General features: G+C 39.5%; 1 protein-coding gene across 2 annotated transcripts; it reads left to right on the top strand.

Annotated features, from left to right (window-relative positions):
* Positions 1-4,534: 4,534 nt before the first annotated feature.
* On the top strand, positions 4,535-8,537 carry LOC307135374 (voltage-gated potassium channel regulatory subunit KCNF1-like). Of its 2 annotated transcripts, none has more exons than XM_079831761.1 (2): positions 4,535-4,923; positions 6,463-8,287. In XM_079831761.1, the coding sequence occupies exon 2, from the start codon at positions 6,468-6,470 to the stop codon at positions 7,950-7,952; it is 1,485 nt and encodes a 494-aa protein (XP_079687887.1). In that variant the 5' UTR covers positions 4,535-4,923; positions 6,463-6,467; the 3' UTR covers positions 7,953-8,287. The 2 variants fall into 2 exon arrangements, with proteins under 2 accessions (XP_079687887.1, XP_079687888.1); XM_079831762.1 differs by lacking the exon at positions 4,535-4,923 and adding an exon at positions 5,584-5,766 and having other exon boundaries at positions 6,463-8,537.
* Positions 8,538-14,579: the final 6,042 nt, after the last annotated feature.

Raw genomic sequence — 14,579 nt, 5'->3', positions numbered from 1 at the left:
TAATGATGAAATTGATTCTTTTACTCCCAATATATATCCAGGGATAAGGCCTAATATAAAGAGGTCTTACTCCCAATATGTAACCAAGAATAATGCCAAATGTAAAGAGGCCTATGTTAACCACACAAGTATGTTATGCATGGTTTTATGATGTTGAAACTATATAGAAAATATAGTGGAGGTTTTATAGAGAACCTTTATGTCAGACTTTATAAGAGTCTTACATAAAATATAGTGGAGGTTTTATAGAGAACCTTTATCGTGGACTTTATAAGAGCCACAAGTAGAATAGAAATAGCAAAGTGAAGTAAAGAGTTGTTTATGTGGCCGAGAAACTTTTATAAGAAGTTTTTATTTTTCACAACTTTTATGTATAAGCTGTTTATAAGGCCGAAAAGCCTAAAGGAGGTTTTTCTTATACAACTTTCATAAATGACTTTGTAAGCATGGGAAAACACAGAAACATAATGTTGTACAAATGTTTAGCTTTGGTTCAAGTGAATACATGACACAAGATTCTGTAAAAATGTTTTATTTGGTTTTATAGTAAAGACACGGAAGCAAAGACTTTCTGTAAAAATGTTTTATTTGGTTTTATAGTAAAGACACGGAAGCAAATACTTTTTGTAAAAATGCTTTATTTGGTTTTATAGTAAAAGCTCAAGAGACATTGTTTGGTAAAAAGTATTTTATTAGGGTTGTTGTAAAAACCACACTAAGACATGTTTTGTAGAATATGTTTTATTGAAGAGATAAAGAAAGACAGTGAGCCATATGTATGAAGGTCATTTATTCATGTAAAAAGAACAAGCAAATGAAATGTAACCTGTATAAGCATGCAAGCATGTAACAAAGTATTAAACGAAGAAATAGGTTTTACCCAGGATGATATCTTGCAGACAAGACGAAGGAGGAGATTAAGGATCCAAGCCAGAAGAAGAAGAATGAAAGAATACAGAGCATTATATACTAAAATGTTGAAGGAATTGAGGGAGTTGACAATGGTTCAAAATCTGGGATTGGATGAACTGTACCTATGTGATTGAATATGAAATGAAGAGGTGTGATGATTAAAAAGTATATAAGGTCATGATCTCTGTATGACCATCAGAAGCTGAGAGCGACAGCTGCTTCTCCATTGCTTGATGATGCGAGCCTAACATCTGCTGGTGACTTTTGTGTACTGACGTTTTGAAACTTAAAACTTTTCTTTTTGTTACCTTTATTGATTGTATGTAAAACTTTTGTTAATGGAAAAATAAATCTACTTATAATTGATTTATAAAAGAAAACGTTTGCCACGTCTCTGCTTTCTAAACGAGTTGATCTGAACCAGACACGGAGGGGGTCTGTTCTTCTAGAGAGTAAGTATAAATTTATATTTATGATCTAGTTAAGGATTTGACCTGCTTTACCTAGCCTGAGAATATAAACTAAAACTAGGTAGAAGGTGTGTGGGATCTAGATAGATTGTACACCGAATAACACTATCTATCTATCTATCTATCTATCTATCTATCTATCTATCTATCTATCTATCTATCTATCTATCTATCTATCTATCTATCTATCTATCTATCTATCTATCTATCTATCTATCTATCTATCTATCTATCTATCTATCTATCTATCTATCTATCTATCTATCTATCTATCTATCTATCTATCTATCGGCTAAAGTGATCCATCTTTATTTTGAAACCACTTTGATAACAGGTGCATTTTTTTCTGCAGATGAAGAACACGGCGCAGGGTTTACTTAATACCTCTAAACGTATCCTATTTGTAATCCATACTGAAATTGTATATTCCTAGCACTGCAGTTGAAATTGTATGTGGAAGTTTTTGGATGAAATAACACATTTTAGCACTTCAAATGGTAAAAAATTATATTTGCATTAACCTGTTAAACTGCAACCCCACTTTGGGGCTCACAGCTGAAAACGACCTACCTGAATTAAAACAATTATAGCTCCTGAGAACAGTGTGCTACAGGCACAATTAAGGTATCTTTGGAAAGAAGACACTTGGGACTCTACTAAAAAGCAATCAGAGTTGATAATTCTCAAACAGATAAAAAATTATAATAGTTGAAATGCCTCAAAAATTATTTGCACTACACAGAATGTTGTATTATTTCATGTAAAAATATATGAAAATAGACCTGGAGGAATCCAGTTCAGTTATGGATTGAAAGCCACACGACTTATCAGTTTATATTTCAAGTTTGAGGAAGATATAATGAAAAATGTGGTTCCTGCAAGCTTTTTTCCAAGACTATGTCTGTTCCATTTCTCCCTCCGCCTGCTTGAGGCACATCCCCAGAAATGACATCTCCCAACTAAAACAATTGCAGTTGCTGAACAATTTGCACTACATGCACAATTTAGACATCTTTAAAAAGAAGACACTTTAGAGTTTATTACCCAAACATTAAAGTAGAAAAAACTTAGAAAGACAAACAGTTATAGAAGTTGAAGTGTCTTGAAGATGATTTGTGCTACAATGAACACTTTATTATTTGATGTAAAAATATATGAAAATAAGCCTGGAGGAATCCAGTTAGTTAATGAATTGAAAGGCACAAGTCTCATCAGTTTATATTTAAAATTTGACGAAGATATCATGAAAAATGGGGTTCCTGCATGCTTTTTTCTAAGAATATGTCCAGGTGCCAAGAAACCTAAAGGAGACTTGATAACCTAATGTTATGAAGTGTACTGCAAGCTGTTTTAGCCATCATATATGATGCTTGAATGCTTTTTCAACTATAAAATAATAGGCAGAACCATAAGACTTTGTATTAGTGATTTATTTGTACAACAGAACTTATAAAAATATAATAAAAATGAAATATTAATAAAAAAAGAGCTAAACTTCTTTGCATCTGAAAATACAACAAGTAATATAAGTATAATAACTATAAATATAACTAGTAATATAAATAACAATATAATATAAATATATAGCTATAAAAACACACACAATTTGCAAATGTAAAAAAAAAAACATTTACTGGCCTTTTACTGGCGGATTCAGGTCTACAACAGCAAGTGCAGATCTTGAAGAATCTGAAAGCGTTCTTCTCTTTTCTGCTGGTTGGCTGGTGCTTGGATGCCATAGCTCATCTGAAGACTCAACCTGATGCCTGTAGAATGGCAAGGAAAGGAAAGAGAATTAGCACTGCATGTCCTATTTCTGTATAGTTTGCCCATTCAATCAACAATCACACTGTCATCATTCACTCTAATTACAGGCCATCCCATGAACAATGAAACTGATGGGCAGTCGGTTAGACAGCAGTCATATTGACGGCCACCTATACATTCTCACACAGCCCAAGCATCAATCTAACGGCCGGCTATACAGTGAGCATTCATATTGACGGCGGCCCATACATTCGCACACAGTCCTACAATCAATATAATGGCCGGTGATACAGTGAGCATTCAACAATCACACAGATGGTCGGCCGTCTGTGTGTGCTAGAAAAAATGCTAAATATCAGTATATGTATAATCTATACTGGTATATTGTAATTTTTCTAGCACACAGGAAAAACATAAAATAAATACAGTCTCAATATATATATATATATATATATATATATATATATATATATATATATATATATATATATATATATATATATATATATATATATATATAAACAATTACTGGTGTTATATATATATATGTTTTATTTACACACACACGGGGAAAAATTATATATACTTTTTCCCCATGTGTGCTAGGAAAAATACAAAATATCAGCATATGTATAATGCATACTGGTATATTGTAATTTTTCTAGCACACAGGAAAAACATAAAATAAATACAGTCTCAATATATATATATATATATATATATATATATATATATATATATATAAACAATTACATGTGTTATATATATATATGTTTTATTTACATACACATGGGGAAAAATTATATATACTTTTTCCCCATGTGTGCTAGGAAAAATGCAAAATATCAGCATATGTATAATGCATACTGGTATATTGCATTTTTTCTAACACACAGAAACAATAAAATAAATACATTCTCACACACATTCTCAATATACATAAACAACTACACATAGCAACTCACCGGTATGTTATTGGATCAGCTCTGTCAACAAGCACCGTCATCGCTGTCTTGACTCTTCTCAATGGTTTTCCACACCGCTGCTTCGAGTGAGCTCAAATAAAGCATCTTCAACACAATAAAAACTTCTTTTGACGATCCATTGGATAATACATTCCGTCCAGTTAGTAAGATTAGCAAACAGTTACTACAAAGAGACCGTCTGTTTGTTTACTAGCCCGTTAGCTTTATGCTGTCAGTGGGGGGTGTCAAACTCGCTGCATCTCGTGGGGAGATTGCGCCACATTGGCACATTCAAATGAATAAATATTCACGCCCATGTGACAAATATACACATGCAAGATCTCGTTGGAATCGTGTGCTCATTGGCTACATTTTCTGTCAGTCATGACGATTCAATGCTTTTATTGGCTCCAGATAAACAGACATTATCATTGGATGAGCACGTCATGACATCAGATAAAACGAGTGCCATGGTTGGATATTTTTGACTATATCGCGGCTATCTTTGCATGTTTTTGAGTGGGGTTAGTTGTATTTTGTTCGTAACATTCTAAGGTATAAACCCATGCCACTTTATGCTACCGGGAGACTGTTTTTGGTGCATTATTTTATTGCATAACAGTCTAGTATGATACTTCGCTCCGCGGAAATGCGATGTAAACAAAGGATTAACCATCAATATTACACCGTTATTGTTTCGTTGGATTAAAATGCTCTATGGGATGTTATTCAGTGGACCTTCACCTTTCCATTCATTCTGGAATGTTTAGCAGAGGATGCGTGTGTGGCTCGTAATTAGGACATTAAAGGTAGGTGCTCTGTTTTTAATTATGCTTGATTTGATGTGTATTGCTTACATTCATGCAAAAATACAGCCGTTATAAGCTTTTCATTGAAAAACAGTGGTCTGTCCTCGATGCTTGAGGTTTAGACCTTTAGAATGATATATAGTTTGTCAAGATTAATGATGTTTTTTTGCGTTAAATCTATTAACAAACATTACACTCGTGCTAAAAATAGCGCTTCAACCCGTGCACGTGCTCATGAACGTTAAGGAGTTTTTCACATTCGTATCACGTGGCACAACTTGCTGCCTTGCAGTGTCCACTTTTCAAAACTAGAGGGAGATATTTTTACATATTTCTAAAATGTCTGCTAGTGAGTTATTGAGTTGAAAAAGGCAGTATTTGACACAAGAAAACATTACTTTTTGGCGAATTAACATTGTAAACATTTCTGAGCAAAAAGTTGAACAAAGTGTAAATGACAAAAGATGTCGAAGATCTAGTATTTTGAAATGTACGTCAATTATTACGACTTTAAGAATGTGTAGGCATGTGTTTTATGACTGCATGAGTTGCCGGCGGTTCTAGATCCTTCAATCCGAAAACATAAATTATGACTCTCTCCACCCCTCCCATCACGCCTGCTCCATCTCTACACACACACACACACACACACACACACGCACACACACACACACACACACACACACACACACACACACACACACACACACACACACCTTAGCTTTGATCCTCTCACCAGTCTTTAAGTTACACTCTCTCGGATTTATTCAGCTCTCCAGACGGACATCAGCTGAAGTCAGAAGCTTTTTGAGACTTTCTTCACAGGTTTTGGTCCAAATATAAGTAAGTTTTATAGCAACCGACCCTTTACGTTAGAACATAATTAATAATGTGGAGCGCTATACTTTATTAATGCGAACAACACGACTTTATGTAAATTATAGGCTGTTTTAAATATATTTGAATAATGTATTGAATCCATAAAACATCCATTTTGCCATTTTTTTTAAACAAAAACCCATTTGACCTTAACGTGTGAAAAATTAGGTCCTCTTCCTTAATCCATTTACATTTATGAACGGGGAAACCGGGATTATCACATGTGGAAGTTGTGATACTATTTCAGAAGAGTTTAAGTCAAAGTCCTAACAGTGGATTGGAAATTGAATTAATTTAAAATGCTAATTGTATGTTTGACCGGATAAAGGTGAATTCAGGGTGATTGGGATCTTTTGCCGGTGAGATGATTAAAATGTTTTGCCCACACAATGATTTTATATTGAAGTTTACTTTTTTTTGTTGTCCTATATATTATAATGGCAGGTTTCATTGTGACAACTTATGTGTCCCGCAGTTGGCGAATAAAAAGGTCAATAACGGTGGAAAATGATTTATCAAATATTCACACAGCCTATAGGCTATGTGACAGTGTCTCCTGTCTCTCATAAACTATGTAGCTAATATGTTACTTTTTCTAACCCATGATCCTCTACATTTGTTTTTTTGTTTTGTTTTTTGTTTAAAACTGGGTTGTATTAGATGACATGTGGGAGTTCCCGAGGACTCGTTACGCGGACTGTAACGGCTCAGAGGCGAGCGAGGAGACGGAGATTGCTGTGAACATCGGTGGTGTCAAGCACACTCTCTACGGGGACGTGCTGAACCGATATCCCGAGACGCGTTTGGCGGAGCTGGTGAACCGCTCCACGGATTCCACGAAAGAAGATCTCTCCGCGCTCTGCGATGACTACGACGACTTAAAGCGAGAGTTTTACTTCGACAGAGACCCAGAGGCTTTTAAATGCATCCTAGAGCTGTATTACTACGGAGAGATTCACATGAAGCGAGGAATCTGTCCAATGTGCTTCATGAGAGAGATGGACTTTTGGGAAATCGACATGGAGTATCTGGATGAATGCTGCAGAATTAATTTAAATGAGGTGGAGACTGAGCTGGCGGAAATAGCAGAGAAGGTCAAAAATATCCTGGACGACCTGGAGGAGGATGCGACGATCACAAGAGGCCAGAGGTGCCAAGCGTTCATGTGGAAGCTCATGGAGAAACCAGAGTCATCTTTAGCCGCGCGCGTAATCGCAGTTGTGTCTTTCGCGTTCATCCTGCTCTCCTCTGTGGTCATGTGTGTGAGCACCATCCCGGAGCTCCAAGTGCAAGATGCCCAGGGTAACCTGGTGGAACACCCGACCCTTGAGTCCATCGAGACGGCATGCATCATCTGGTTCACCGTGGAATATATTTTGCGCCTCGTGTCCTCTTCGAACAGATTGCACTTTGTGTTTTCATTCATGAATATAGTAGATTTTCTAGCCATCATGCCTTTTTACGTAGTTTTGATTCTTACGTATTTGGGCACTGCTATGATGGAGCTCGCCAACGTCCAGCAGGCAGTGCAGGCGTTGCGCATCATGCGCATTGCGCGCATCTTCAAACTTGCGCGTCATTCATCAGGTCTGCAAACTCTCACTTTCGCGCTCAAAAGCAGCCTGAAAGAGCTGGGTCTGCTGCTCATGTACATGAGCGTGGGGATTTTCCTGTTCTCGGCGCTGGGATACACAATGGAGCAGAACCACCCAGAGACCATGTTCACCAGCATTCCACAGTCCTTCTGGTGGGCCATCATTACTATGACAACTGTGGGGTATGGAGACATCTACCCTAAAACCACGCTGGGCAGGTGTAACGCCGCTGTCAGTTTTCTGTGTGGTGTAATAGCTATCGCGTTGCCAATCCACCCGATTATTAACAACTTCGTCATTGTGTACAGTAAGCAGCGTGTACTTGAAACCGCTGCCAAGCATGAGATCGAACTCATGGCGTTACGCGCGAAGGAGGAGGCGCAGGAGTGCTCGGAGGCTGGAAAAATGACTTCGGCTGGCAACAGCTCGGTGTGGGACAGTGCTGCAATGACCGCGTCACAGAGTGAAACATATATTCCGTTACTTGGTGAAACAGCAACTGAGTCCAAAGGCCAACTGGCCCACAAACGCAAGAAAATAGATCAATCAATATGAACAGTTCGCTGTGATTACAACCTGAAACGCGCTAAGCTCGATCAATAGATCAATATCATCTATCTATCTATCTATCTATCTATCTATCTATCTATCTATCTATCTATCTATCTATCTATCTATCTATCTATCTATCTATCTATCTATCTATCTATCTATCTATCTATCTATCTATCTATCTATCTATCTATCTATCTATCTATCTATGATTAGTTACTAAGGGTAAGTTTTTATTTATTTATTAAGGAACATTAAAGTAAAACAATGCAGAAGTAAAATAAAAAACTGAAGATAATTGTAAATAAAATGAATAATTCAAACTAAAACGATTTGCCAAAAAACAACAAAACAAAATCAATAACACATCACAAGATTAAAGACTCGTCTCTGAAGATTTAATGAGAATTTCTGACTGGTCTCTTAACTGAACAAGCCTGAAGGAAGAAAAATGACTATGACTTTATAATATAATTAGTGTACTCTGAAGCATAAAACAACAATCACAACATAATTTGTTTACATTTTTGTAACATCATAAATATCATATGTTTTAATGATCTTCAAAATAAAATGATTATCTGTTTTACTTTTCTTTCCACATTAAACCATTCTCCTCAGGGAGGTGCATGGTACTGATTTCTGTATCCATCATCAATCAAATGTTTAAATTATTATTATTATTATTGTTACTATTTTTATTTAGCTTGAGAAATGGCAATTGTTAAACTTAAGCAAAACCAGCGGTAACACTTTATTTTACATAATGTAGTAGGGAGGTTAAGTGACTTTTGACTTCAAGTCATGATGCAAAGGTCCCTTTCGTATGGAAGTATCTTAGGGCCATAGAAATACATTTATCCTAAGACACAAGTGAGATCACAGTTTGTAAGTTCAGAAAAAGACCCCAATATATTCTATTCATACGCCTATTCATTATTTTTCTCACATGAATAGGGTAAAAAATTGAACCTTTAGATATCACCATGAAAATTACTGAGTTGATTACTTATATCAAGACCACCCAAAAAGTATTATAAGTCCTTTTTAAATTGTTTGTTAACATGAACAAACGGTGCATAATCTAATTACAGATGTGCTAATTTGCATAAATACCACAACAGATCTAAACATTGGGTACAGCGTTTTTAAAACATTCAGTAAGTACTCATGTACTTAAATATACACAGATCAGGCATAACATTATGACCTTCCTAATATTGTGTTGGTCCCTGTTTTGCTGCCAAAACCGCCCTAACCCGTCGAGGCATGGACTCCACTAGACCCCTGAAGGTGTGCTGTGGTATCTGGCACCAAGATATTAGCAGCAGATCCTTTAAGTCCTGTAAGTTGTGAGGTGGGGCATCCATGGATCGGACTTGTTGGTTCAGCACATCCCACAGATGCTCGATTGGATTGAGATCTGGGGAATTTGGAGGCCAAGTCAACACCTCAAACTCGTTGTTGTGCTCCTCAAACCATTCCTGAACTATGCTTGCTTTGTATCAGTGTAACAGAGGCCAGCTAGTAGTTGGACCCGGGTTCGAGTCCCCCTTGGAGTGGGTGGTTCGAACAGGAGGGGTTACATTGGTGCCGTGACCCGAATGGGAGTGAGGTTTAGGGGGGTGAGTGTAACGGAGGCCAGCTAGTAGTTGCTGTGCGAGTAAACCTCACTCCTCTGATCTCAAGAGATGCTAGCGACTGATACTAGAGGTTGCAGCCTTTAACCTCTTTGTTAGAGCGTCTGACTCTCATGCCGGTGGACCTGGGTTCGAGTCCCACTTGGAGCGCGTGGGTCGAACAGGAGGGGTTACAGCAGGGCGCATGCTGAAAGAGGCCACAGCCGCCAGGGAATACCCTTTCCATGAAAGGGTGTACATGGTCTGCAACAATGCTTAGGTAGGTGGTACGTGTCAAAGTAACATCCACATGGATGGCAGGAACCAAGATTTCCCAGCAGAACATTGCCCAAAGCATCACACTGCCTCTGCCGGCTTGCCTTCTTCCCATAGTGCATCCTGGTGCCATGTGCTCCCCAGGCAAGCAACGCACACGCACCCGGCCATCCACGTGATGTAAAAGAAAACGTGATTCATCAGACCTTCTTCCATTGCTCCATGGTCCAGTTCTGATGCTCACGTGCCCACTGTTGGCACTTTCGGTGGTGGACAGGGGTCAGCATGGGCACCTTGACTGGTCTGCTGCTGTGCAGCCCCATATACAAACTACAATTCACTGTGTATTCTGACACCTTTCTATCAGAACCAGCATTAACTTCTTGAGCAATTTGAGCTACAGTAGCTCGTCTGTTTGATCGGACCACACAGGCCAGCCTTAGCTCCCCACGTGCATCAATTTGCCTTGGCCGCCCATAGCCCTGTCGTCCTGTTCACCACTGTTCCTTCCTTGGACCACTTTTTGACCGGGAACACTCCACAAGAGCTGCAGTTTTGGATTGCTCTGACCCAGTCGTCTATAATGTTATGCCTGATCGGTGTACAGTTACACTATAACAGGGACAAAAAATAAAATGAAGTGTAATCAAAACAGCAAATAATATGTGTTTTTACTGTGGTGACTGAATATGCGTGCTTCAATATGCTAGTTGATGTCTAAAACCTTTTAGCCATTACAATCTAATGCTTCAGATACATCAAACTATTTAAAGAGTTCACACTGTCCATGTAGACTATGAACTTACCTATACTTTTTAACCTCTACTCATCTAACCTCCCAATAAACAATAGTGTGAACCACAGTCCTCTCTCAGGGGGAGTTTGAATGATGTGTCACTTTAGGGTTTGAATTTTGCTGCAGTGCTTTGAGTGTCCCTCGGGTTGTGAGCCACTCATTTGTTTGGCTCCTGAAAGACATGGGTGGACATAGATGTGGGTGTGTTAGTATGTGGGTGTTATTCATTCTGTCTGAGTGAATTAATGCATTGAATGTGTTTGTGCCCACATTAAAGGTCTTTGTGCTTGTGTGTGTAGGCCTATGGCTGGACACTGAGATATGGCTTAGATCTGGCATGTGGGTGGACAAAAGAACAGCCGGTGCTAATAGCCAGTAATCACCGACCCCACCAGCACAACTAAATCAGCATCACACAACACGGTATTGATAAAATGAGGTATACAGGCCGCATATCAGTGTCTATAATGTAAATAACAGTGAAATTCACCTCTATAATTCTCAAAAACCATGTTGTTGTCCTGTTGAGCACAGCTAAGAGGAAAGAAAATGTTCCTTGCAGCTGCCGGTGTCCAAAATCTCATGAACATGGATCATTGTAACCCGAGCACATAGTCAGCCCGCCTCCCACATCAGACACATTTTGGAATCTTAAAGCCCACCACTTACTCTAAAAATAAGTTTCCCCTCTAGGAGTTCTAGGAGGTAAAAATCAACCATTACACACAAACTACTACAAAAAGTACAAATAAATTGCATTGCCAATTTCTTACGAAACATCTATTTTTCAAAGGTCACTGTGCTTTACCTTTAGAAAGTTTGTGGAAGTACAAGTGTTTATTTTCAAAAGACAAACAGGTGTGAGCTAATCATTATTCATAGTTTATGTACAGCCCCTCCCAGAGGAAGATAGAATGTAAATAACTGGAATCTAATGGGAAAAAAAAGAAATGACAGTGTTTAAATTTGCAGATCGGAAGACTGAAGAGTCGGAAGGTGCAATAGATAGCCTTTACATTTCAAAATGGGGAAAAAGCACAACTGCGCAATTGATACTTTAAAGTACTATAGAAGTCCCCATTTTTCTTTTAATAAAGCTATTTCTTCAAGTGCTCACCACACTTTGGACTTCAGGGCTGTGCACTAGAGCCAAATAATCACAGTGATCAAAACTGACCTTTACTGATGACTTGACAGAAAAAAAGTAGGCTTTCTCTCTTTTCATGGGTTTAAACAACCGAGGGGCTGAAAAACAGTGCTAGGAGTCAGCAGAAATTTTTAGGGGGAAAAAAGGTTTTACATAGTGTTTTAGAGCAGTTAAATGCTACCTAATAGCATTGAAACAATATTTACTGGTAAAAGTACTTTAGGAATAAATCTGAATTGAAAATGTTTCACTTCAGGTTTATGCATCACTAAAAATTGATATAAAAAGATACACTGTCAAATGAATACAACTTATGTATTTTTTCAAATAATATTTTAATAATTACAGTGACAAATAATTTTTGACCATTCTTCTAAAGCACATTTGTAAGGTCAGGCACTGATGTTGGATGAGACGGCCTGGCTCGCAGTCTCCGCTCTAATTCATCCCAGAGGTTTTCTATCTGGTTGAGGTCAGGACTCTGTGCAGGCCAATCAAGTTCCTCCACACCAAACTCGCACATTCATTTCTTTATGGACTTTATGGACCTTTCTTTATGGTCCTGTTGGAACAGGAAAGGGCCATCCCTAAATTGTTCCCACAAAGTTGGGAGCATGAAATTGTCCAAAATGTCTTGGTACACTCTAAAAAAAAAGGTTCTATATGGCACCAAAAATGGTTCTTCGTCGTAATCATAGAGGAACCACTTTTGGTGCTATATAGCACCATATCTTAACATGTTCTGTATATGGTAGCAGTGCTATATAGCACCATAGTTAGCTGTGTTATATAACACTTAAAAAGGTTCCCCTATGATTACGAGCCAAGAACCATTTTTGGTGCCATATATAACCTTTTTTTTAGAGTGTATGCTGAAGCATTAAGAGCTCCTTTCACTGAAACTAAGGGGCCAAGCCCAACCCCTGAAAAACAACCCCACACCATAATCCCCCCATCCACCAAACTTTACACTTGGCACAATGCAGTCAGACAAGTACCGTTCTCCTGGCAACCGCCAAACCCAGACTCATCCATCGGATTGCCAGACAGAGAAGCGTGATTTGTCACTCCAGAGAACACGTCTCCACTGCTCTAGAGTCCAGTGGCGGCGTGCTTTACACCACTGCATCCGATGCTTTGCATTGCACTTGGTGATGAAAGGCTTGGATGCAGCTGCTCGGCCATGGAAACCCATTCCATGAAGCTCTCTACGCACTGTTCTTCAGTTAATCTGAAGGCCACACAAAGTCTGTAGCTATTGACTCGGCAGAAAGTTGGTGACGTCTGCACACTCTGCGCCTCAGCATGCGCTGACCCCGCTCTGTGATTTTACGTGGCCTACCACTTTTACCTCTTTTCCACCAGAATGAACCGGGTGCTAGTTCAGCGCCAGTCCTAGTGCCAGTTCAGAGTTGGCCCGAGTGACGAGCCTTCTAAGAACCGGTTTGCCTTTCCACATGCTAGAGCCACCACAGAGACAGGTCTTACGTCACTGTTGTCACGGGTTGAGGAATCACACGACAAGGCAGGTTGAGTGCAAAAGGCCCCGGAGGGTGGATTTTATTTACAGTGCTCGTGATAGTGAGAAAACAGTCAGTGAGCCGGTGCGTGGTGGCTGGTGAATCCTCGTGCTCTGTGGTGCTCGATCCTGGTGAAAGTGGGTGTCCAACGTGCTCCTGTGAAGCGGGCTGTCGGTCACTCGCTGCTTTCTAGGAGAACAATAAAGAGAGAGGTTAGTCCAGCAGTACATTCAGCTCGAGACCAGAGTCTGTCTGTCTGCTCATCCGTAGCCGCTTATATATCTCTGAGCTGATGAGGTGCAGCTGTGACCGATCAGCCCATGGTGATGATGTGCAGGTGTGTTGTTGCCAGGGCGACGCTGATTCCTCTGGGTGGACTCGTCACACTGTGTACGTCTCATCTTTCTCCGCAACCCTAGCGAGGCAGCAGGAAACATTGAAACACACCAGGCTCATTCGAGATGCATCGGCGCTGCGCAGACCGATCCTCGTATGATATCAAAGTACCACAAGAGCGATTCAAAAGCATAAGGACAGTCGTATGCTCTCATTGTACTTTGATGCTCATGGCTTTACAATCCTATATCGGCGTCAAAACACAGCGAATCCAATGCATTCATGCAGCTCTCCGTGATTTGTATAGACGGAGATTACAATCGAGCAGCTGGTCCATTAGCTGCTATTTCAAAAATGGCGGTCACAAGTTTGTGTTTGTCATGTTGGTCACGGTAACTCCGCCCCCAGCCCCTGACGCAAGCGGTTCTTCCTTCTAGACCAGCAATGTTTTGGTGCTAATTAAGAACCACTTTTCCTGGTTCGGAGCTGGTGCTTTGGGTGTGGAAAGACAAAGAACCGATTTGAAACTAGGCTCTGGCTCCGAACCAGCATCAGCACTGCCTTGGTGGAAAAGGGGTAAAAGTTGGTGACTTCTGTGCACTGTGCGCCTCTGCATGCGCTGACCCCGCTCTGTGATATTGCGTGGACTACCACTTTGTGGCTGAGTTGCTGTTGTTCCCAATTGCTTCCACTTTTGCTAACAGTTGACCGTGGAATATTTAGTAGTGAGGAAATTTCACAAACTGACTTATTGCACAGGTGGTAACCTATCATGGTACCACTCTTGAATTCACTGAGCTCCTGATAGTGACCCATTCTTTCACAAATTTTTGTAGAAGCAGTCTGCATGCCTAGGTGCTTGATTTTATACAGCTGTGGCCTTGGAAGTGATTGGAACACCTGAGTTCAATGATTTGGAGGGGTGTCCCAATACTT

The sequence above is a fragment of the Gobio gobio genome (genome assembly GCF_949357685.1).
Source record: "Gobio gobio genome assembly, chromosome: 12".
Taxonomy (NCBI): Eukaryota; Metazoa; Chordata; class Actinopteri; order Cypriniformes; family Gobionidae; genus Gobio; species Gobio gobio.
The sequence above is the reverse complement of the archived record's forward strand: the minus strand, read 5'-3'. Positions and strand labels throughout refer to the sequence as shown.

Bases quoted from the DNA above. Each gene is read 5' to 3' on its own strand.
- LOC307135374 (XM_079831762.1), top strand. From the start codon at position 6,468: ATGTGGGAGTTCCCGAGGACTCGTTACGCGGACTGTAACGGCTCAGAG.